The following is a 25,253-nucleotide window of genomic DNA, read 5'->3' as shown; positions in this document are numbered from 1 at the left end:
AAATTCGAAATCACTTGAGATTGATAAGATTTGATGAAACAAAAAAAAATTATCTACGTTCGGAGATATAATATCCAACACTACAAAGATGACAAAACCAGTCATGCCTATGCAGGGAATATGAAACAAATTGATCTTACAATGTCTTATAACATCCTTAATTAGATCAATCATATTTTTGATAATTATTAAAAATACCGGAGTAGAAAAGCTTGCCAAAATTCACAAAAATTATAGTCTGACTTAATTTGTGACTGAGGAAGTGTTGCAAACTCTATTCTGCAACTATTAGTTTTAGGGTATATTTTTGCAAAACTAAAATTAGTGACTAAAACATATCGAAAACATCTGATCGCATCGAATCCTGTGGTCAAAGTACCGGAAAAGTCCGAAGTGACTTGTTGCAGTCATTAACGAATGAAGCTGACGTCCTATTTCGGGCACGCTTCATCAGTACAAAATTTAGTATGTTAGAGTGGGGTGTACAAAATACACTATTTGCATGATAGAATGATTTTACCAGGGAGCTTTTTATTATGATTACCATTGCATGGCTTAAAGATGCACCACCATAGTAGGGATCACAGCAGCCACCTAGTCTGGACAGACTTTATTGTTCGAATTAAAATTTAATGTTCTTGATACTTATTACACTATTTTATAACATTGATTACGTATCTCAACATAAATGTTATAATGATTGCAAAATATAGTAAAAGTGTAAAGAACATTATTCGGGGTATTATTTCATTGCTATCATATGATCTAATTAGGATGACTATGTTCTAATCACTCTCGAATACAATTAAAACAAGATTGCTTTTGCAATTTCGTCGTTGCGCGAGACGCACTACTTAATAGCGATTTACAATAATATTTTTATTCATATATCTCGCGCACCCTGTATAATATAAATGAACTGTAAATCAAAAAATTGTAGCTCCCGATTCAATTTACGATACTGTCTAAAGCAATTGTGCCATCTTTTACACTTAATACAATACAATACAATAATTTACCCTTAAAAACCCATATATATATATATATATATATATATATATATATAATTAAATATTGGAAGTAGAGGTTATAGCCCTGAATTTTCCAAGTTTCCTGGTTTTATTATTATTATTTTAAGAAAATAATTCTTTTCTGAAACTACATCGAGTGCGAGTAATAGCGATTTTCATATGTTTTTTTTTTCAAATATTTTGAACAGCGTACGTGTTAAATAAGATATATATATATATATATATATATATATATATATATATATATATATATATATATATATAATGCATGTAGCTTCGTTCATAGCGCTCAGTTTACACTTGATAACGGCTAGTGATAATTTCTAGCCGAAAAGTAGTGTGAAAAACAATGAAATTTCAAAACGGCAGTATTGCCTACAATAAACGCGAGAATTAGGATAGTTTCTGTTAATGACTTTTTTTCCTTTGCCATCAATTCTAAAAAAACACATTTATGATATCTTCCTCACCGCTTTTGAAGGAAGCTTTGTAAATTTTATCGGGTAACACCAATTTTGACCAATATTTTTTATTCGTTTTCTCTTTCTTTTAATTCTTAAAAATTTCAACTGTAGATAGAGAGTTCCACTTTTGAGGAGAGCTTTCTTAATTCTTAACATGCGCATGGTAACTTCGACGACAACTCGTGTTTGACGCAATCTTTCAAGGGCCTTCGAAATGTCCTCGTAGTTTTTAATATCCCCCGGTCACCGACCCGCTACCCCCAAATGTTGTTATTTAATATCATTTCTTTTTCATAATTTTGTAATTTTAAATTTTGATAAAAATATTGGTGCAAACGTCAATGTCCCAAATTCGGCGCTGGAAATTCGACTTCTCAAACATTTTCTATAACACCTTTTTACAGCTAATTTTCAGTCTAATACAACGAAAGAAATAGTGTTAGTAAATTCAAAGGAAAAATTGAATTGAATGGTGAATGCGCCAGACACCAATTATTTGTGCATGTGCACCTTACAATACAAAACGGACATAGTAGTTTGCAAAAAATATTTGAAATCCGCAGAAGTCTAAATTTAATAAACTGAAAAAGGTAAAACAATTCCGATTAGAAAAAACCACATCCGTAAATGAAAAAATCACCAGGTTTTGATATCAGAACGGAAACACTACAGCCGTTTCATCACGAAATTTGCAAACCATTATCTTACTTAATAAACATAATTTTTGCAACAGAAAACTGTCCTGAAAAATGTAAAATCTCTATTGTAAAACCACTATTTAAAAAAGGCGACAAAAATCTAGAAAACTATCGACAAGTATCACTTATAAGTAACATAACAAAAATTTTTGAGGTAATATCGATTAAGGCAAGGTACGTCTACAGAGAATACAATAGCCTCTTTAACTTCACAAATTTACAGGTCACTGGAAAACAATAAAAAAGTTATTGCAGTGTTTATCGATCTGTCCAAGACCTTTGACACAGTTGATCATAAACTGATCTTGCAGGAACTCTGGCGTACGCGGAATACCTTGAAAACTATTTAAAAGTTATCTTACGGGAAGAATACAGAAAACAAAAATTAAGAATACTTATAGTTTAAAGAAACATTTACTATGGTGTCCCCCACCGATCCGTTTTAGGGCCAATAAGATTTATTCTTTGCATAATTTGTACCATGTAAACTCGTCAGGGGCTATTTTTGGTTTTGCGGACGATCAAGTTTTCCTATACGAAGATGATTCTTGGGATGATCTTAAAATGCAAGTGGAAAATGACTTCCATAAACATTTGAGGTGGTTTAAACAGATTACGGTGAATGAAGAAAAATCAGTTTTTATTCCATTTTCGTGCAATAAACGGGGTTTGCCAAATTTTAACACTAAACAATAAACAATGAACACCATTCAATGAAGTCGACAGAAGAAATAAAATATTTAGGATTAACAAAGTATACACAATTAAGATCGAATAAATATTTACAAGCAGTAGTAAACAGTGCAGTCACGTTTACAATGAGGTATTTTGGGATGGGGAGGGGTACTGTAGATCTTGAAAAATTGGAAATTATTCAAAAAAATTTCCTAAAAATAGTTTTCCAAAAAACCGGAAATCATTATTCTGTGCAACTGTTTGGGGGGTCGAAATGTGTTGCGATAAAGCAGTTATTTTCTAAAGCAACGGTTTGAAATATTTTCAAAAAGAAAACCGAACTACAAAATATATATTCTTACAACACAAGAAATAGAGAAAAAGGAAATGTCATAATAAATTAGTATAAAAAAAATTAAATTTCCTAGATGAGGATTTAAGGCAAAAAGTCATAATTTTAACATCATTAAGTGCTTTCAAACAAAAAAAATACAAAATTTCTCCGAAAATTGTAAGCCTTGAAGCAATAAACAATTTAATACGACAAATGAGAGAAAATATATATATGTATATAAATATATATACAAGAATAAATAAAAAAAATGTCTAAAATAAAAGAATTGCTTGTTTTTAATATTGAATTTAAAATTTTTGTATTATGTAGGTTAGACTTTCTATTTTATATAAAATATATAGCAATTCCTTTAATCATTTGTTAAAGACACGTTCTGTAGGGTGAATTTATGATATGTACAAAATTAACGAGACTATTTTTAATTTAAATTTGTCGTTACCTACACAACAACCATATTATGATTATTATTATATTATTGCTTTTTCAGTACTTTCACAGATTATCCCCGAATTTATTTTCTGATCGTGGCGCTCTAAAGGTAAACAACATGTCAGTTTAACTTTATACAAAACTTCTGGATTCCTCCTGCGTCAGTTTTTGCTGAGTCGAAACCTTTCATCCTGTTGGCTTCTTCAGAGCTTCAATGAAACTGGCTCGCGTTTTACTCTGTACCTGCTTATATATTGTTTGAGAGGGCGGAGCTAAATGAGGGGCATAAACACCGTTTCGGATGACTAATTCCCATATTGGTGACAGGTAAAGACCTGAGTAGCCTGAGATTGTCAATAGATTTCTATAGACTCGGCAACTGCCGATGAGTTTGTTTGTCTTAGTCTTGTTATGGGATAATTAATTAAGGAGATCAAGATACAATAATATCATATTTTTACAGCCTAACATTTTTCAAAGCCTTTCTGAAAGCTTCCGCTTTCTTGTGATATTCGAATCTACTCCAACTTTTGTCAAGTGAGAGTCTAATAAAAATGGTTTTTTAATTTTTTTAAAGAACAAAGTAAATGAAATATTCCTCTGAACAATTTGTTTTAAAACACCGAATTGTAAATACAGTAGCATATTTGAAATTTTATACTGGCTCACTATTTTTCGCATTTCATATCACCAGAACGATAAAACACTAATGGGCTGAATATGAGGAAGGAGTGAGTATGTAGGGGAGTAAGCTCCGAAGGAGGAGAAGAAATAGCACGTTTTGGTATGAGCTAGATCTTTTTTTCTAATTACTTTATTGTACATTGTTTACATCGCGATCGCTTATTAAGAGACTCACTCTATCCACAACTTGCGAGGGCGAATCTCCAGCGGTGATGGCTCTGAATGCGTCCGTCAATACTTTACTAATGAATTCCTTATTATCGTTAAGAAATCGGGCCACATTGTCGCTTAAAATATCACTAAAAAGTTGCGATAGTCCATCGTCGTTTAGGATATTCTTGAATTCGAACTGAAAGAAGTGATACACACCTTATAAGAATAACGGACTTTCCGACTCAAAAATTTTGATATAAATTTATCTAAACATTGCATTATCCCATTTGCTGCTATACAATGCTACTCACGGTAATATCATCAACTGAGTCGTATCCAATTGTGGCATCTTTAATGCTTAATCCGTTGCTGAGATCAGCCTGGCCGTAAATCCAAGCTTGTGCATTATTTAAAGTAATCCTAAAAACAGCATTTCCAATTTTAGTTATAACGGAGAAATAAGTGCACTGATCGTTAACGAACTTGCATAATTGAATCTGGATTTTGCAGCGCTACTTTACCTGACAGAACTATCTTGCGAATAAAAATGTAGCAACTTCACAAAAGTGCTGTCGGCATCGAATTCCACGTCTAATGCGACGGTTGGCAAAGCTAATGTCAAATTCACGGCCAAACTTAAACCGGCGTCTACTAACGGTGCATAGATTTCCTTCAGACCATCCACTTCGACCTTGGTTATATTGATATAACCGCTGGAATAGGAGAAGCATTGAAATGAACACGAAGTATGGTTAAATGATTACCTCAGTATATCGTTATCAGAATTGATAACTATATCGGCAAAACTCAGAGGATCTGGAAGGTTGCCTATTATAGTGTTGAGGGTGGCGTTGACAACGCCATCCAGTAACCCATCAGGAGATTCGGCATCAACTGTAATTTAAAATTATTAATACAGAAAAAGGAAATTCCAGTTTTCTAGCTTATGATTGAAACTTACAATATACAACAAATAGTTACTAATATCAAATAAAATACTTCAAAATTCGTCAAAAACAACCCTAACAGGATGACTGGTTCATATACGCATATACATAGAGGACATAGTCATTTGCAGTTGACTTAGCCAAATATATCTAATTCGAGATTTCCATAAAAATTTTGAAATAACTACATACTAATGTAAATAGTAAATACCAATAATATGTTTCGAATAAAATAAAAGTCTCATAATATTCCTAAATTTAATTTATGGCAGTGCGTAGCTGGATAGTGTACAATTATACGTGGAACACAATATTTGCCAAATGGCAACCACGATTTCTCTGGCAGCAGACAAATCTTTTGTTCAACTTTTCAATTACTGCTGAACACATTTCATCAGCTATATAATGAATTGTTCGCCTGATTTCTTTAAATTTTTGGATGGTTTGCAGATTGTTTTCGTAGGCTTTGCTTTTCAGATAGTCTCACAAAAAAAATCTAGCGGTGTCAAGTCGCACGACCTTGGTGGTCAATTTACTTCCCCATTCCTGCAGATAAGCCTCCCTCCCAATTGTGTACGCAATAATTTGACTATTTCACTCGCTGTATGACATGTCCATTATTTCATCCCATAAAATATATCATCGATCGTTGAGTATCGTCCTCCGAATGATATCCTCAGCCCAAAACCGCACTGTGGCACGTTGAGAATGCATGGGGATTTTGTAACTTCATCTAGGATTTTCATTGCTTCAGATTAGACAATTTTGGTTATTCACTTAATCCAACAGAAGGCAATTTTCAAATTAGTACGACTATAATGACGAATTTCTAAGAAAACACAAATTCAACAACTTGTCCCATATAAGGCATATTTGGCTAAAACACATCCTCCAATATATCCGTTTATGTACATTTAAAATCAAGAGAAAAATGCTCGATTCAATTAAAAAAAATCAATTTGTCAAAACTTGATACATCAAATTCATTTTCTTCATTGCAGAAATCATATGTTTTAAAAAATATGCTCCAATATTATCAAAAATACCCACTATGTGGTTCATAATGGCCCATCCAGTAAGTATCTCTTTTATTATGTTTCAAATTTGAAAAAATGCAAACAAATGTGCACGAATGCCACAATACCAAACACTCTTATCTAATTATAAATATGCATTAATTAAAAGATAAGGAAAATAGAGTATATTAGGTAAAATATTGTAGTAAATAAACTCAGCTACATTTATACTATTAAAACAAAAATGTAAGTTTAATAATTAAATCCAAAAATCTAAACTCATTTTAAATTAATACCTATATAGACTATAGATATGTAATAGATGCCTAATTTTTGGTTTTCACTGCTTAAAAATCAACGAAATTGGTAGGAAGGCTTTCTTATTTGCAACACTTACTTTGGTATGCCGGTAGTGCTGTAGCAACCCCACAAATGAATATCGACACGGCGAATGTTTGTGTGATGGACATTTTGCAAAAAAAAATTTCTTTAACAAATACTGCGACTTATTGATTGATTATCCTTTTAAATAACAAAGTTCCAAATCACTTGAGGTTGATAAGATCTATGTTTGCAGATATCAGATTCAGACGTATACCTACGCAACGAATGTAAAATAATGGATTTATTTGACAAATATACACATCCTTAAGTGTATCAACGGAATGCTTAATTATTTGAAAAATAACTCTGTAGTAGAGTTTCTAGGAAATTGTGATCTTAAAAAGGTTGTACATTAAAACTTCCTGTAAAGACACTATTGCGATGGATGCAGAGGAAGTTCGAAACTCCTTCATTGGTATGAAATACGTATCTGAAATAAGGGAGAAACTACAATTTACAAATGTTCAGGTTGGTTGTTCAGTCTCCTAAATGTTGGAAGATAGCACAGGTCTGTCCTGTTCTTAAGAGTGGAAGAGTTGAAAAGACGTTCACCAATTACTCCGCAAGTAGACTTTTTTCTCCATTTCTGCATGGATTTATTCACCTTAGGTCAACAGTGACTAATTTAAAGGGGATTACACACTCACACAGGATCACATTACTATGCCCTTAAACATGTTCTTAGATTAATAGCTGGCGTCGGTAGTCCGGGATTAAAAAAGAATATGTCTTATATAATAAGTAGTCTTCAGATGTCCAGGGCTGTTTCATTTTTTCTATCTTCTTTTTCATGTCGCTGAGCTTTTTTTAAGGGTAGCTTGATGCCCTCAGAGGATGGCGCATTGATAATAAACTGGGCCTAAAATTTAAGTGTTTGAAATAATGATGGTGTGTTTCTGCTATGAGGATGTTGAGATTTATTGCGAGAAATAATTGTAAACATGGTCACTAGATTTGGAATATACGGCCATAACATATTTTCAAATTTATAATAAGGTTTACATTGATGCCATAAAGTACGGTGTGGGTTTTTGAAGTTTTTGCAACTTAAGGCGGGAGAGTAGTTTTCAGAACGGGGCAGTTCTATAGTTATAGTTATTGGAACATAATATATCGTGAATGGATTATTAATTGTTTACAAGAATATATTATACAGCAATAACAAGAAATTGATGGCGGAACTGAAAGTCCAATAATGTACAGGATATCCCAATTCAAATCTCTGGCTTATGTCATATTTTCAAATTGGGTTTTTTACGTTGACTACAGACAGTTTTTTGAAATTTGATGCACTGAACCTTTTTAGTATGCTTGATCTAATTATATCCACAATAATGCCAGGTTTTTAGTCTTGCTCTCAGAATCCCGAGCTTTCTTATTTCAAATGAAAAAGGTTCCCTTTGACGAGAGTTGCTTTAAATCGGTCTCGTGCTTTATTCGTTTGCCACATTTTGCTTTTAAAAATGTCTTCTAATAAAAGTAGCTCCGAGGGTACTTAGCCAAATGTTATTAGGAAAAGAAAAAGACATGTAAACATGTGGGAAGTGGAATGGCAAGCAAGTTGAGGCAAAAACTCTTGTACCTCCATGCAAGTAAGATAGTTAGATACTATTTTATTTATACACTATTTTATTTATGCTATTCTATTTATGCTATAGCAAACTAATTCAATTTTACAGGTGTAAAGTCCATTGCATGGACCACTTATGTCAATATGTCATAATGTCAAAATTGTATGACGACCAGCCTAACAATGAACAAGACACCTTTCCTCAGGTGTTGATGGAAATGAAAGCAAACCAGCGACATCGTTTTAGGGGCGAGGAACCAAGAAGTAATAAATTTTTGTATGTTATTCTGAGTTTATGTTTATGTATCTCGGACGTCCATATCCAACGTCTAATTACATTACTTGCCGCAGGACAGACACCAAAATATATTTCAAAGGTTTACACAATAATAGACATCGAGCATTATGTGACAAATGAATTGTGAAGATTAAAAGTCACATCGATTCTTTTTTGCTCTGAATATGAACGACTTAATGCTAGAAGAAAGGATCCAAGTCTTAATGGTACCGTCAAGCGAGTTGCTGTGACAGATTTAAGGTTACACAAGTCCACAAATAATACATTTTTACCCATACCACAAAAGGCAGGCACAAAGGAGACCCGACAAAGTTTGTTCTTTCCTGTCTAATTATATACCAAAATATGTTCCTCCTGATATTACAGAGTTGTATTTCCTGCTGCAGGCAACTAAACGATTCAAAAAAAATTACCACCACTTTCACGTACGAGGGCATTTGTTTCTACCTTGCGACAACGCATTTTGAGAAGAAATGACAGATAAGGTCATCAAGGAAAATTACGCCATTCACTGTACCGACAGCAAGAAAACAGCAACGTGTGATTTCAAACTATAGCCAGTTTCTCTTAGTAATGCAATCGGATATGTGACAACTTCTGAATATATACGGCGTTCAACTACATTCAAGTCCAAACTTCTGAAGAAGAACAAAGAAAAATCAGCCCTGCACACGGAAATGGCATATAGAAAACCAATTCCGATACATCAGAAAAAAGTGGAGGATATTAAAATAGTAATGCAATATATTACAGGAGAAAAGCTGAAGTTTTTATATAGGCTGAGGAGAATCAATAAGTATTTTAGTTTTTTTTAATGTTTGTATTAAGTGTTTGCGGTAAATAAAGTTTTTTCAATTTGTTTTGAATATTTTCTAATATTTTTTTAAATTTTATTGTTGGTTCAGTTGAAAAAGAGTACAAATCCATTACTTATTTTAAAAAATAACTCAAAAGCTGATTTTTTTTTCAAAATACAATTTTTTGTCCCATTCAAAAATGACCTGATTTAAAACTTTGGTGTGAAAGGGAAATTGCTAACTGCAGTAGTTTTCAAACTATTTAGTTTTTATTGATTTACCGAAATGTACAATTTTGGACTAATGCTGCTTTTCATCTGACCGAGTCAATTTAGTAAGTAAATTTGATGGAGATGCATCTGATTCTAAATTGCTAAAATTACACAAAGATTACTTTGCTTTTTTCTTCGACAATTTTAGTAAACTTTTAACTTCTGTAGAATGTTTCCAATTTTTTTAATGATAACATTTTTTGAACATGTCTTTTTCTAAACTGAGCACCCATTGCTATCATCATAAAAAACGTTTACTGAGTAATAAGTATAAATAAACTTAGCTGATTCGGGAAAATAGCAATTAAATTTCTTCGTTGAAGTCATACTTTACGTTTTCTTCATTATTTTTAACCGCTGCAGGGTTCTCCTTTATCTTAAAATGAGACCCAGTTTGTATGTAAAGGGATACCATATAAATAATACCTAAATTCGGGGTATACACACATAATTAACTTCAGATTTGCACTAAGTCGTACCTTTGACGTAATATAAGAATCAAATAATCCAAATAAATAAATGCTTAGAAACGTAGAGTAAACGGACATTGTTTCGATTTATTATTTATGTGTATTTTAAAACCCCGGGGAACAATTGATTTTTTGATTTTCGATCAGTTTTATATTATTAATTACCCAGTGCATCAGTGGTAATTTATTTGCTATCGCCTGAGTTTTCCGCTGCCACTTGGGTTTTTGTAAATTTTATGGGAAACTGAAATGAAAATTAAAAAAAGATCGATATAAACAAAAATTCTATTACGTCAAAAACACAGTGCATTTAAAATTTTCCGAGATACGGCAACAATCCGGGTGAGTTATTAAAAATATCAGGATAAAATCCATTGCGTACAATCCTCTGCACTAATGAACTCATCATCTGGTCTTGAATATTATTCGCACTCTCATTCCGGTCGGGGGTGATAATATCGGAAATTATTTGACTAATTAACGGCTCGTTATTGTTCAGAAATGGAAGGACATTATCGTTTAAAACTTGAGTAACTAAAATACTCAAGTCTTCATCGTCGTAGGCGCCCTCTACGTTGAACTGAAAACAATAGACTTAATTATTTCATGTCACCAAAATAATTGCCTAAACTAACTACTAACTAACCAAAACTCGAATAGTTTAAAGGATCATGGTATTCTTCCAATAGGCACAAGTAAAGGGGGTTTGTTATAAAGGTCGATTGAAACATAACATTTTGAATGTTCATTAAGGTTCATGGTCCTTATTTTTGTAGAAATAAATATGTGAAAAGCCAAACCAATCACCACGGATAGGCGACAAATGAGAATAAGGAACGCCTAACATTCCAAGTAGTTTGACTTGCCAAAACACAGTGTTATTTCAATACGAAAACCAGGAGGACCCAAGAAAACTACATTTTGGATTAATTGAAGAATTGTAAGAACTTCCCATTGAGATTCGTGGGTGTCCAAGGATAATTGCTGAAGTTCTTGAACAGCAACTTTGTACGAGGACCGTTTGACAAAGATTTATAGTACACGTACAGCGAAGAAACCATTGGTTTCGCCTTGCCAGGCTTCAATTTTGCACGACGACATTTAAATTGCACAATTTAAGACCTAATTTTGAGGGAATGAGGCAGGTAAGAGGTCCAGATAATACTAGATTTCCTAGTGTGGTTGTTTTTTATAGAGTCGATTATACTTTAATGATTTAATTGATAAAATTAACGCAATTTAAACGCAAATGCCGATTGCTATATATATACAGTCAACAATAGATATTGAGCCAATAGTGTATTGAACCTAGTTATGACATAATACTAAGTTATTTGACAATTGAAGTCATTTCCATTATACCTACATTAGTAGAATACTAAAGCTATTTAAAATTCATGAATAGTGACTTCCACAGTCACTAAAAGTATATATGATTTCAACTAAATGTTGAATTTTGTTTACAATCCTTTAATAGCCCATAAGATAATACAATTAATGTAAGCCTATAAGTCGTTAAACCAAAACGTTATTTTTTTGTTATAGCTTAAAATAAAGATTAGTCTATTCGGTACCTATTAACGTGTGATTGTAAAAAATATTAAATAGCCTTTTGAATTTTATTTAATGTAAATTGGTCATGAATAATTTTTTTAAAACTTAATTAGAGCGATGGATTTGAGTTTTTGATAAGTTTAAATTAACAGCAGAGGGTGATTTAAGAACAAAAGTTGTTTCTTTTGTAATATTCTTAAATATGAAATAATAATATTTGCAAAAAGTATAGTTGCGCCATATAAATTGCTTTTAATTTCTGCCCAATATTTAATAATCAAATAAAAAATAATAGCCATATTTAAAAACCTCAAAAAAAAGGCAACAAATACCTGTTGTTAAATGTTACAATTATTGTAAAATTGCGAGTTACAATGAATAAAAATTTCCTTCCGCTAATTTTTGCTATTAATTTGCCTTCGTCTATTACTAGTTTTTTTTCAACCTGTATGCGCTTTTTCATTAGTACAACAAAATTAGGCCCTGATCCAATTTTATAAGTATTCCACACAAAAGTGTAATTTTATATCACTGGGACTCCAAACATCTAGTAAGACAGAAAAACGTCAAAGAACAGAAAATACTTTTATGACAATAATTTTCGGTTTGCCATTCAAAAGAATTTAATTTAAACTGGAGTGTTAAAGTGCTTCGTTTGTAATACGGATGAAAATAAGAGAAGTATTCTTTTACTGCTTAAATAAGAATTATTGATTATTTGCGTTATAACTTCATTTTTTTATTAATCTAATTAAGACAATTTTAGGCCTAAATTTTCGTATATTCTAAATTAAAAAAGATTTACTTATTCCTCGTAAATATCTATATTTAGTGATATAAATTTCTAGAATATCCTATAATTCCATTTAAAAAATCTTTTGAATATGCATATGGCCTAAATTAATCATATAAATTCATATTATTATTATTCATAATTATTCATTCATAAAGTCACAGTATTTGATTATTTGCTCTGTATAATAACGATATATGGATTTTCTGTATTTATTTGATTGAGAAAATCCATTTTATTTATATCGGGTTTCAATTTTTATTCACCCTGTGTAATAGTTTTGGTTAGTTGAAGTTTTGATTGGAACTGATAATGAGCATGAATTCTAAGACAAATACACATACACTTGAATAATTAATATTTTTATGGTTGTCTTTATTTTTACTTTGAACTGTATAATGATTTAGTAAGGATTGGTATCTTCTTATGATATTGCTTATTTTATTGCAGAATTCTTTTGCGACGTTCCGACCACAGTGCGCCGCGTAAAAAAAAGATTTATCATTAAAGTCAAGAGTCAGATATATCGCACAATGCGGTAAGCAACATTTCTACTTACGCGTTGACAAATTTACATATTTATCGCTACTTTAAGGAGTGCTTAATTTTCGAAAGCGATTGCTTCTAATTCCGTTACTATAAATATTCTAGGTTTAACATAAAAACGTTTGAAATCAACAAAAAAATTCAATTGTAGTTTCTTATCTACCTAGTTTAAAATAATCTTTCGCAAGTACCATGCTGACGTCACGCAACAAAATTCTTGACAGAGGCTTTTTCATTTCAAAGTTGGTTCTGATTCTTTCCATGAAATCCAATACTAAATATTTTCGTTTGAAATTGACAATTGACACTCTGTTGGAAATAACTAATATCAAAGTGTATTACTAGAAACACTACATAATAAAATAAACACTGAACGTAAATAAAAAGCAAAGCTTAAACTGTCAGTTCCAGGAAAAATGCATTCATTGAGTTACAAATTTGCGTCATCTAATTAAGATCAAACCTGCCACCGTCAAAAATGTCAAACGTGAAACAAAAAAGTCACTGGCCAAATTGTTTTATCGATTAACTCACCGCTAAATTTCCCAGTTTATATCCGACAGTTGCATTTGAAATTTGTAAGCCATCGCTCAGATCTGCTTTCCCATATACGTTCAGTTCGGAATCTGTCAGAGTTAAGCTAAAAATTGCGTCGGTATTTTAATTATAATATACTGAATAGTCCAATACGTATTTAACATTTCACGACATACCCGGTGTACGTCGAGAAACTAACCAAAATTATGCAGTGAAACATTTAGGATAAATTATTATTTAGAGAAGCTTAAATAGAAAACCCAAGTCGCCCCGTACATTTTTCCGTGCTCATAGATTCCTTCTATTTTCATGAATGCCACACTTAAAAACATTTCAAATTTTTTTATTTTTTCTACAGCAATTTTATTGCATTTTCGAATATGCTCCAAACGTTTCGATTCGAACTGACAAACTTCGGTGCACTAATTGCACCAAATCTAGCAGCAGTTAATCCGTAAAAATAGTTAGTGAAAACTCAAATCCTATTTTCAGTCAATCCTTAACAATTTTATTTAAGTAAAATCCGCTATGATGTTAAAGATCAAAAATTAATTTCTCAAAGAGGAAAAGTAAATAAATTTTCATGTACCTCAATTGTCCCTGCCCAAAAAAAGGCAATATTTGCGCCAAGGTCAAGTCCGCATCGTAGTTGGCGCTAATAGTGATACTCGGTATATTTAAGGTGAGATTGATTGCCAGGGTTGTTACCGACACGGAAACGAATGAAGCTGCCACTCCATGAAGTCCGGTAACTGTCAAATTGAGAATATCGGCCGTACCGCTGTAAATATTCGAAAATGTGTCGGCTGCGTAAACAAACATCTGACTCTTACTTGATTGTTGACGAATTTTGATTAATCGATATTGGATCCTCGATCAGTGGGTCGCCCAGGTTTTCAATAATAGTGGCTAACGTAGCATTTGCAATGCCATCGAAAGGCCATCCGTAAGGTAGGGGTACATTCTGCGGAGCTGTAAGAAAATCCTTTCTTAATATTTTCTTTAAACACTGCCGAGAGCCACTTCGGACGTTTGCGGTTCTTTAGTCACGTGTTTGGGGCGTTATAATTTCGCTCATTTAAATACTCACTCCTCGTAGTTAGAATGGCGCTTTGTATTTGACGGTCGGACATGCGGGTCGGGTGATCGCCTGATTTTTCAGCAATGTAAATATTGGTTAGCCTAATTTCTTTTAACTCGTTGTTAAAAAATAATTATTTATTAATTATAAAAGCGGACTTTTTTTTAAGATTTAGCACTATGAATATTGTAGGCTTCTCATTTGCTTAAATAGTTCTTGGAAATGCGTTTACAAAATAAAAATGAGTAGTAGCAGTTCCCTTTTAAATAAAGTCTATATCTACTATATCTATATCTACAAAAGAAGCTTGGCGAATTTTTAGCCTGCTGTAAAAATTATCTCTTTCTGAGTTATCGTTGGTACGTATCACCGAAAATTAAGTTTTACTAAAATTGGTTTATTTTTCAATTATTTCCATTAGTAGGCACTCTTCCTCATCAAATTTTTACTTACCGTGGATTACGGGTGACGAACCAACACCCCATGCACATGTTATAATGAGAAGCACAAAATAGTTCATGATCTATGTTCTTTCCAAGATTTAATTGTTCATTTTTTTTGTGTTTGTTCGATATATATAGGGTTTGATTTTTGATAAGATACTACTACCGATATGGTAGTGATCTCACCATAGACACCAATTGCGCTGTGAACAAGGTTACTAGTGTGCCTCACAAGTCAATTTTGTTATGGTCGAGATTAGTACGACAGTTCGTCAGTTTTGAGTTTTCTTTAACTTTAATAACTACAAAATATATGTCAGTCGTCTGCACTGCATCTATTGGTTCATTCTCGTATGTTCCTCAATTGCGGCTCCTCTATGTCCTTTTACCTTTTACTTCCTATTCTTCACTGTATCCTATCTTCCTAAACTTCTCCCAAGTGTGCCTTTGTAGTCCTGTAGTTTCGCAATTGGAATTGGAATAAATATGGATTGCTGGTTTATAACAGTAACTGCTATTAGTTTTTGCAGATTCCATGTCAAATATGGCAACTTTATTCCTGAATATTTTTTCCTTATGTTTCTAAGGTAATCTGCTTAGGTAGACCTATTTTTTTTACTTAAAGAATTTTTATTTCATCTAAGATGTTTTTGTCATCAGAGTGAATTATTTCGGTACATGTTCCAGTACTTCATGCTATTCGTTTAGCCGTTTTAATTCATCATGCGCTCCACCATATTGCTGTGTCTTTTGTGGGTTTATCCGTCAAAAGAAAAAGCACTTAATATTTAGTTGTCAGTTAGTGCCTTAAGGTTAATACTCAGATGCTTGGTTTTTCTTGTAGGGTAGTTGGTACATAGTGCCAGGATCACTTCGAGAATAAGTGAATTTCCTTGAAGATAAAGTCTTAAATAGCGATTATTAGACAAGGTTATTTACTTTCTAAAAAGATACGAATGAACCGTTAATAAATTTTATTCAGAAGTGGTTTTGATATCCAATCAAATTTTCCTAGCTACCCAGCTAGTGCTTCTAAAACACATTTCAATTTTAAACAACATTTAAAATTCAAATCCAGTTATAATTGTTACCAATTTTCTGGGTTGGTTGTAATACCTCCATTTATGGACACGAAGATTGAATCCAGTGCTTTTGACTATTCAATTTTCATTCATGCTTTTTGTTTCTTTCGACTATCTTGTTACAATTATACACACACACAACACAATTTGACAATATAATGTAAAAAGTGTAGAAAATGCATCATTGTTATAGTTTTAGAAATAATCAACAATGCTAGCTAGCACAGTTTCATACTTTGAGAGTGAAAAATGAAGATCTTCGGATTTCCAAAGCAGTCACAGTCATTCTTGCTTTTGGCGAATGCGCCAGACCCCTATAAACAAAAGAAAATATTCAATGGGTTCTGTAGTACATTTCGGAAAGACTATTTACTCAAAATTCTTAACAATCAATGTTAGCTACTCAAAACTAAAAAAATCACTTATTGACGAAAAATCTCACACTGTGCAATGTGCTTCCCTGTGGATATGGTTTTTGAACTTGAAGAATGCGGGTTGACTAAGTCAATAATCTTATTTTGATGATTTCCTACTCAAATTAGTAACATTAGCCGCCATAAAAAAGTTTCTGAAACCTAAAAACTATTCAGTTTTGTATAGCAAGTGTATATAGATATCAGATCGCCGAATGGTACTGATATCTACGTTGATGATTTTATTAACGTAATATCTAATATTGGCCCAAGTATTTAAGCAAATTTAAGTACTACATTTGTCTTATCAACAATCTGTGATTCTACGAATTCAGACCAGACGACTTAATGAAATGTATTATTTTTAACATTATTTTATACAGGGTGATTCATTATTACATTGCTTCAACTTAGGAGCTTAGCTTGAAATAAGAAAAAATGTTCGTATAAACATTATTGTAAGATCAAGTATTTTCACAACATTAAAAATGTACCTCTCTGTACGTGCTGAAAAGCGTTGTAATATCCCAAATATTGTGTTTTTTATATGTGTACCAATTATGCTAAATATTTTCAAAAATGTAAGAAATAAATTGAAGAATATAAGTTAATCTCTAGTTATCTTTTCAAATGAATTAAAAATTTCACATGATTCGCAGCTGAATTTTTTATATCAGCATTGTTTATACTTGTCATGTTAGTCTTGTTTCAATAATAGCAGCATTTATTTTTGCTTTACAATTTAATTGGTAAGGCTAATTTCCTGAGATGTGGTTCTAGCTGCTTCTAAAACCTTCGGTGATCTTTTTTATAGGCTATGATGCATTAAATGCTCTCTGATGCATAAAATTGCTTGCTTAAATTTATGTACTCGTGATAAATGGATTTCACCATCAGGTCTATTTACTCGTATATCTTTTTCCTGGTTCCTTGGCACCCTTGTGCAAAGAAAAGCAAGTTTCTTTTATCTGTCGGTGAAGCGACCGTGTGTAACGAAACTGATGCTTAAAGTGACATTTTCCTAACGCTTGATCCATGCATAAATGGGTATTGTAGAGTAGGGACTAGAAACACTAAGTTTTTAAAGCAAAAGTTTCAAAATAGAATTTAAATGCTCAAAAGTGCAGTGCATGAGTTTCAAAACTTTTCATTGGGAAACTTTATGCAACATAAATAAAAAGATGTACTAAGAGGACAATAACTGAGTAATGGCGATATGTAATCTCGATAACACTGGGATATCTACTGACTTCATATGGCAAAACATTCTGTTACATTAAATCACTCTGTGATTATGGTTCTACAACCAAAACCACAATATTTAAAGAGAGCAAGAAAAAAAATTATTTTTGGTTTCTACTTTCAACCTTTACTTTCAATATTTTGGTTCTAGGACAATAGTTTTAGGAAGGTCAAATGTAACTAATAACCGTTGTTACAGAAATATCTGAGATATTTTTACTTCCTCTAACCTTCAATAGTATATAATTGGGCATCCCACTGTTATCGAGCTTGGTAGCCCCACTTGTTTAAGTTCTAAATAAAATAAATACTAAAAAAAGTTTCAGATTTTTCCAAAAGTTTAGTTAGTTATACACCTCGTGTAAAGTACCATTTTTATGCAGCGTAAGGCAGACAATACGATATTCCCCAGAATGTTTTTATTTTTATAACGAAGCCATCGTTAAACGTTGCGTACTGATGCCGCAACGTCAGATTTCCTGCAAATTAGAAGTCGGCGCTGCGGAGTAGTCGCCGTGGGTAATAATTTCTCCGCTTGATCTTCACAATTTTTAGGTTATCTGCATATCTATTACAAATCCTTTCACTCGCAGAAATTCTCATCGCGAGGATGAGCTCTCTATTGTAGAATAGTTTTTTTTGCGTCGGACATTTACATAACAATGGGCAAAACAAGCGACGAGTTAGGCTCAAATATCGCATATGTTCCCCAAGTAATAAATATTACGTCGTTACATTTTTAATAAACTAAATGTGCGGGTAATAATCGCATAATTCCAAATATTGAAATGTTCAATTTACGTGCGAAGAACTAACTCGTAAATTTTGTTAGAAAGCTGACAAGCGCCAGCCGACAACAAATAATAAAAACGTTAAAACAACTTTGAAATACTGATCCTTGATCTTGCGATTTTGCAGAGGCCGTTTAACTCGCTTCCTACGAAGGAAGCCCGGTAAATTACTCGGGTGAAAGTAATTTCTGTTTTACTGCCAGCTGCGGCACTTGAAATGCTCAAATACGGGCGGAAAATATCTATACCAGAAATTGAACAAATACGATAATATAAATATAACTAATAGAAGCTACTTTTGTAATTCTTGGGATCTTTTTTGGATATTTGCTATAAAAGTAAATTTATTTAAATTTAGTAATTTTTTCTATCCTTAGCAATAGTCTGCGAAAATAAAACGATAGAACTGTTCAAGTATGTATTAAACTAAAAAAATAACGAAGGAAAAAAAGTTATTTTGTTTTAAGGTGATAAATAAAATACAAAAGTTGATATGAAAATTATATTCAATAAAGACGTTCACATTTTTCAAAGAAACTTCCACAGGCTACTCTAATGCTTTTTACAAAACTTCTGGATTCTTCCTGCGTCGGTTTTTGCTGGTTCAATTTCAGTCAAGTTCTGAAGAAGCCCACAAGATGATTGGCGAAACGTCAGCAATTCCGACTAAGCAAAAACCGACGCAGGAGGAATCCAGAAGAACAATTTGTAATTTGTATTTTTTTTTTCATAAAACTGTTTTTCGAAAAATGGCGGTGGAGCATCTTTCGTCTTGTTATTTTCAGATAAATATCATACAATCCGTAAGATACATGTTTAAAAAATCTGAAGAAAATAAAACCATCAACGTAAATCAGAATAACATACACAAACTTAATAAACTTAGAGACGTATTTCACATGTCATAAAAGGAAGTATATATAGAAGAAGACTTAAAAGGACCATCGGTATGTCGGAAATGAAGCTCCTACTACGACGTCGTGAATTGCTTACTATTTTGTTCCGTATGTTCAACGATAAAATTAATCCAAAAAGTTCGCAAATTAAACAAAGTGTCTAAATAAGTTCAAAACCGCTTAATCACTTAAAATATTAACTTTTTTAAACTTGGTGTACAATTCATTATTATTCATAATCATAGTATTAAAACCATGAATAAAAGACCCACTTCAGTCAATTTCAAACTGAGACCCCAACTAAATAATACTTATACCTAAAGAAATATTTATTTAGGATAAATCAATTTCAATGAACTGTTTAATTAATTTTGGATTGTATATAGATTAAATCAAAAAATTTTTTACTTACTTTAGGTGCTTTGTAGAGACTAGAAGTGATTTAACCTGTCCTCGGATTTTTTTTATGAATTACATATGTCTGTAAGCCCTAGTTATTTGTGTTCTTTATTTTATCGCACCTCCAACAAAATAAAAATTTCAATCTATACATTTCGTCGTTATCTTTACGTAATTACAAGATTAAGCGTCAGAAGGACTCACTTTCGTCACATCTTATCTGACATTCTCTCATAGACTTTTTCAATGTCTCCGATTTTTTGGCAGATTGATTAAAATATGTAAATAAAAAAAGTTCAATTATTCGCCTTTATGATGTAAGTTTGGAGTAAAGGTAAAAGTATTTTCATTTCTATGGATTTCTATAGAAAACGCTAGCTTGAAATCGTTCGGTGGCACAGCACTGATAAAAAAATGCAGCATTTTTCAATTTTTGTTTCACTTAATAGGTCCGGGGTAAAATAAAGCAAAGTATATACAAATACTTTTTAATATACACTATAACAATAATAAAAAAATAACAATAATTACAACACAAGATGCGTAATAAAAAACTCACTGGCTTTTCCTTTTATTTACATACAGTCATTTATACTCACAGAGCGTCGTAGAACAGATCATATTTACAGAAAAGAAGCTGAACAGGTACTTGGATAACAGAGTCTTCATCTATCCCAGCCGTGATGGTGGTGCACTTTTACCCACACTTTTTCCCACACCGGTTTTGAGATCTTCTTCCACGCAGGTACCTCAATGGTCTTCCAAATTGGCACCCAAATTTTTTTCCATTCGTCTTTCCATATTTGTTTCTTTTCGGTGAGCCACTTTTGTACCTTTTCAGTTCTCCAGATTTGCACTTTCTCTTGTTTCCATATTAACTCTTTCTTGGGTACCCATATCTGTTTCTTTTCCGTTCTCCAAATCTGTACTTTTTTAGGTACCCATATTTGTTTCTGTTCGGTTCTCCAAATTTGCTTCTTTTCAGTGCGCCATATTTGTTTCTTTTCAGTACGCCATATCTGCTTCTTCTCCGTTTTCCACACTTTTACCCACTCCGCTTTCCATTCCATCTTCTTTTGTGGTACCCATATCTGTTTCTTTTCGGTCCGCCACACTTTCTTCCACACCGGCTTCCAAATGAGTTTTTTCTTCCATAAATCATGCGCAGTGTACTCTGCCCCGTGTTCGTCTTTGCCCAGATAGTGTTCTCCGTGAATGCCCTCCTTGACCCATACGGGCACGTGATTGACTTTCCATTCTGGCACTTGGATTTCTTTCCACGCTGGAACTTGAACTTCGACCCAGACCGGTTTCCAAATTTGCTTCCACGCAGGAACTTGAATTTCTTTCCAGTCTGGCACTTGAATTTCCTTCCAATCGGGTACTTGAATTTCCTTCCAGTCTGGAACTTGGATTTCTTTCCAAGCGGGTACTTGTTTCTCGACCCAGTCTGGAACTTGAATCTCCTTCCATGCGGGTACTTGCTTCTCTATCCACACCGGTTTGGAAATTACTTTCCAGTCAGGTACTTGAATTTCCTTCCATACTGGAACTTGAATTTCCTTCCAAATCGGAACTTGTATTTTTTTCCAATCCGGTTTCCAGATAAGCTTTTTCTCCGTTTTCCAGACTTTGACCCATTCGGTTTTCCAAGTTAGCTTTTTACTCCAGTAGCCTTCTGGTTCATGGTAAGACCTTTTGCTGCGCGAGAGACTAACAGGACCAGACGACGAGGGGACGGCTAAAAAGCCGAATCCAAGCACCTGTAATGAAAATAATTTTAACTGTCAACAAAAAATTGCAATCCCAATCGTTTATGTGGGTGTGCCCACGTCTTTTTTATGTATTATTTATATAAGTGTTAAGCTATGGCGAGTCAAAAACATTTCAATATTTATCAACGACGTTCATCCTTATTTATTAATAGCAATGAAACGCTTTTCGATACACATTGCAACAAAAATGTGAAAACAAAATTAGATGCTATACAATTAGTGTAACACATACATAATAACAATAACGTAAATTAGTCCCACTTATGTAAGACTCCTTTCAAAGTAGTACAGGAAATGCGACGGTGCTCTGCTATAGTGAAATTGCAACAGATGTTCATCCGGAACTAATGAAATGGCGGTAATCTTTAATTGAACGGTTAAAAGTCAAAAAACACATAAATCTAGGAAATAAATTGTTTCCTATAATTGCCTACTTTGGCGGTCTATATAGTATAGTGTGCATCAGGAGGATCGCCGAAATATAGGGGATAAAATGCTGTATCAGATGTTTAATAAAAAAGATTTTACCGACAGATCTTTCAAATGTAATAAACTTGTGTAGTTTAGTGACCGATCTACAGGGTGTTAAAGTTGCGAAAGTTTTTTCCAGTTTTTGAACCATTTAGATCAAATCAGAATATTTTCTTTGAGTTATTAGTTGGTCTTATAAAAAAATTATTTTTCTTTGCTGATGAAATTTGCTAGAAAATAATTTTAACTAAGCTTCATAAAATAATAATAAAATTAATTTTGTTTTATGTTTTTCAAATAGTTGTTACTTTTGTCAGACGGAAAATTTGGTGCGTTAATTAAAAAAAAAACAAAAAAACGTACTCAGTGTGACAATCTGTGGCTTTTGAAAACATAGAAACTAACATCTATTAATTGTTCCTTGTGAACCATTGTAGTCTTAAAATTTCACCCAGAAAATAATAATTAAACATCACCGCGAGGAGAAATTTTTCTTATTTACTTTTACTGAAACCGGTTTCATTAAAAAGAAAAAACGTAAATAGTCCAACAAAATTAATGAATTTCAATTGCCAGTATGAACACATACTTCATTATAAAATTTATTATTTAAATAAACAATCGTCTAATATAAACATTTTCATTTTATTTCTGCTTCCTTTTTCACTACATCAAAGAAAATAATATTTTGCATTTTTTTCTTTGATTCTATTAGATGCATCAATTGCTACCCTTTTCAGTTTTTCTGTTTCAAGTTTTTATTAGATATAATAATATAAAGTCGATAAAATATGCATCCAATTTGATAAAATTTTGTGCGTTATTTTATTTCTTTTTACACGTTTATCGAAGAATAATGAATTAAAACGATCCCCTGTGACACCCCAATCTTAGCTTGAAACAATTTATCACGGTACCAACACGAAAAAAAAATTGGAAGGAGTGGAATCAGATCAAATCTAATCCATAAAACCCTAAAAAAATATCGAATCCTGTGATAAATCTTCAAACCAAAATTTACAGTCCTCTTTTCCACCGCTTAACACAACCAGCAGTATCGGTCCGTATAGATAAAATGGGTCACGAGTTCACTTAACCACAGACAACTAACGAAAATAAAAGCGACACTAACCAAAAGGGATAGCCACTGCATATTCGCCCCAAATTGGATGCGGGGGGTTGGTGGCGTGTAAACGCTGTCGATTTACTGTTGGAATTTATCAACGTACAGTGTCTTTATACTGGGCGATATTTGGTATTTTTACTTTCCCCTCTTTTTGAGTACCATCCGCGTAAAGCCGAAGGAGAGCGTACATTGATGATCAGTTTTACTTTCTTTCTAAGGTACGACTAAATGCGAACCGATAAGTGGGGTTATGATTACGTTAATACTGGTACCGCCGGTACTTCCTAATGGTTTTTTGTTGTCGTGTTTTTCGATTTATCTGTTGCGGTCTGCAATTTTATTTTTGTTTGCTTTTTTTTCTCGCAAAATACGTGCGCGGTTATCAGAGTGCAACGTCTAGTGCGGTTTTGACGGAATTCCTAGGAATACGATCCAATTATCTGTCATGGTCAAAGTACCTAGTTTGTTCCCAAACACCCATATTCAGCAATCGCATCAAATGTTTCGACAAGGGAGAAATTTACATTTCAGCCAGAACATTTCTGGTGGCCAGTTCCTGATTTCATTATAATACAATTGTGTGTGTTTGATCAATAGTAGCGATCAAAAGCTTTATATTTGCATGTCCACCTTTAGTGAATGTTATAAGCGACAGAGAAAAACTTTTAATACATAGGTTGTACAGGTTCTGTAGTATTATCTTCTAAGGCTTCAAAAAAATACAAAAACGCATCGCCAAGTTTGAAAAATGGTTGTAAGGTATATTTTTTATGTAGCTCTCTATATCTTGTTGTTGTTTTACATTTGGGTAAGCTGGTTTTTAGCTATTTGATTTCAATTGACCAGGGAATGAATGTGCAGATTTTCTTTATATCTGAAACAGTCAGCTAGCAAAATGATTACTAGGAGGAAGAAAAGCTTCAAGTAGTTTGTCATTTATATTGTAATAAGTAACCATTAAGTACTTAATTCCTTAAATTGTAAGGAAAATAATACACCAAACGATAATGATAGACTCCATAAACAAACAATAATGATAATATAAACTGAAATAAGTGCCTTTTTTTAAATATCTACTATTTTCTTCCACTATTCAATGAAATGGTTTATGTTTTATTTAATTCTTTGTCTAATCACTAGAATATTTTGAAGTCTGTCATAATATTTTAGATACTTATTTAAAAAGACCCACAGGAATAATTTTCAACTTTAATTTCAACTAAGTGAAATATATATTGGATGCCACTGACCACAAAGCACTTAAAACTGACTTATCCCAATATCAGAATGTAATGTAATATTTAGAAATATATAGGAGATTTCATAAGAAAAAAGCCGAACTTAATTTCTTACATATTTATGGGAGATCCGGTAAACATGAAAATAATTTTGTCATTCATCTGATGCACTTGCGTTTTTATTTTCTTCAATGGTTTGCAAGTTATCAACCACCGACCCTCTATTGCGACAATCTTTATATAGTTTCATGATCGGGGTAATAAGATTTCTCGTTTTGGCAAAAAATATATATAGAGTGTTCAATTAAAATAGATCCAAAAATAGATAAATGAAAACGAAATTTTATTTATGGTGCTATTTCAACTTTGTGCAGTTTGCCTTTGTTTTTTTTTATAATTTTTGTCAATAAATACAATAATGTGAAAACGACGAAAAATGTATCTACATAAATTTCCTTACACAAAATTCATGATTCGTGAATTTTGTCTCATCACAATCAATCAATTCAAACCACCGCGCACTGTCTTGGTGAAGGAATTTTCTCTTGCGAATTTAGTTCTTTTCTAATTTGACAAAAAAATATTTGAAAATCTGTTTTCCCACCTGTATTTTGCCACCTTGA

At 32.6% G+C, this 25,253-nt stretch overlaps 3 protein-coding genes across 3 annotated transcripts; all 3 read right to left on the bottom strand.

Annotated features, from left to right (window-relative positions):
- Positions 1 to 4,441: 4,441 nt before the first annotated feature.
- Positions 4,442 to 6,960, bottom strand: LOC132698485 (uncharacterized). Its single transcript, XM_060664585.1, has 5 exons — positions 6,850 to 6,960; positions 5,254 to 5,383; positions 5,011 to 5,202; positions 4,801 to 4,909; positions 4,442 to 4,685 (listed from the first exon to the last, which is right to left on the bottom strand). The coding sequence occupies exons 1-5, from the start codon at positions 6,920 to 6,922 to the stop codon at positions 4,467 to 4,469; spliced, it is 723 nt and encodes a 240-aa protein (XP_060520568.1). The 5' UTR covers positions 6,923 to 6,960; the 3' UTR covers positions 4,442 to 4,466.
- A 3,556-nt stretch (positions 6,961 to 10,516) lies between these two features.
- Positions 10,517 to 15,324, bottom strand: LOC132698362 (uncharacterized). The gene is made up of 5 exons (XM_060664372.1): positions 15,208 to 15,324; positions 14,507 to 14,645; positions 14,263 to 14,454; positions 13,671 to 13,776; positions 10,517 to 10,823 (listed from the first exon to the last, which is right to left on the bottom strand). The coding sequence occupies exons 1-5, from the start codon at positions 15,272 to 15,274 to the stop codon at positions 10,554 to 10,556; spliced, it is 774 nt and encodes a 257-aa protein (XP_060520355.1). The 5' UTR covers positions 15,275 to 15,324; the 3' UTR covers positions 10,517 to 10,553.
- A 5,198-nt stretch (positions 15,325 to 20,522) lies between these two features.
- Positions 20,523 to 23,556, bottom strand: LOC132698077 (golgin subfamily A member 6-like protein 22). Its single transcript, XM_060663930.1, has 2 exons — positions 23,399 to 23,556; positions 20,523 to 21,783 (listed from the first exon to the last, which is right to left on the bottom strand). The coding sequence occupies exons 1-2, from the start codon at positions 23,417 to 23,419 to the stop codon at positions 20,686 to 20,688; spliced, it is 1,119 nt and encodes a 372-aa protein (XP_060519913.1). The 5' UTR covers positions 23,420 to 23,556; the 3' UTR covers positions 20,523 to 20,685.
- Positions 23,557 to 25,253: the final 1,697 nt, after the last annotated feature.

The sequence above is a fragment of the Cylas formicarius genome, unplaced genomic scaffold, assembly GCF_029955315.1.
Source record: "Cylas formicarius isolate icCylForm1 unplaced genomic scaffold, icCylForm1.1 PGA_scaffold_2__14_contigs__length_35257938, whole genome shotgun sequence".
NCBI classification, from domain to species: Eukaryota; Metazoa; Arthropoda; class Insecta; order Coleoptera; family Brentidae; genus Cylas; species Cylas formicarius.
The sequence above is the reverse complement of the archived record's forward strand: the minus strand, read 5'-3'. Positions and strand labels throughout refer to the sequence as shown.

What these genes read in the sequence shown, in the direction of transcription:
- LOC132698485 (XM_060664585.1), bottom strand. Translation starts at nt 6,922, where the DNA reads ATGTCCATCACACAAACATTCGCCGTGTCGATATTCATTTGTGGGGTT. An exon ending in TCTGATAACGATATACTGAG is followed by an intron (nt 5,203 to 5,253) that starts GTAATCATTTAA and finishes CTCCTATTCCAG; the next exon opens with CGGTTATATCAATATAACCA. An exon ending in ACTCAGTTGATGATATTACC is followed by an intron (nt 4,686 to 4,800) that starts GTGAGTAGCATT and finishes CACTTCTTTCAG; the next exon opens with TTCGAATTCAAGAATATCCT.
- LOC132698077 (XM_060663930.1), bottom strand. Translation starts at nt 23,419, where the DNA reads ATGCAGTGGCTATCCCTTTTG. An exon ending in TGCAGTGGCTATCCCTTTTG is followed by an intron (nt 21,784 to 23,398) that starts GTTAGTGTCGCT and finishes TTTTCATTACAG; the next exon opens with GTGCTTGGATTCGGCTTTTT.
- LOC132698362 (XM_060664372.1), bottom strand. Translation starts at nt 15,274, where the DNA reads ATGAACTATTTTGTGCTTCTCATTATAACATGTGCATGGGGTGTTGGT. An exon ending in CAAAATTCGTCAACAATCAA is followed by an intron (nt 14,455 to 14,506) that starts GTAAGAGTCAGA and finishes GAATATTTACAG; the next exon opens with CGGTACGGCCGATATTCTCA. An exon ending in TTTGGGCAGGGACAATTGAG is followed by an intron (nt 13,777 to 14,262) that starts GTACATGAAAAT and finishes CGCAATTTTTAG; the next exon opens with CTTAACTCTGACAGATTCCG.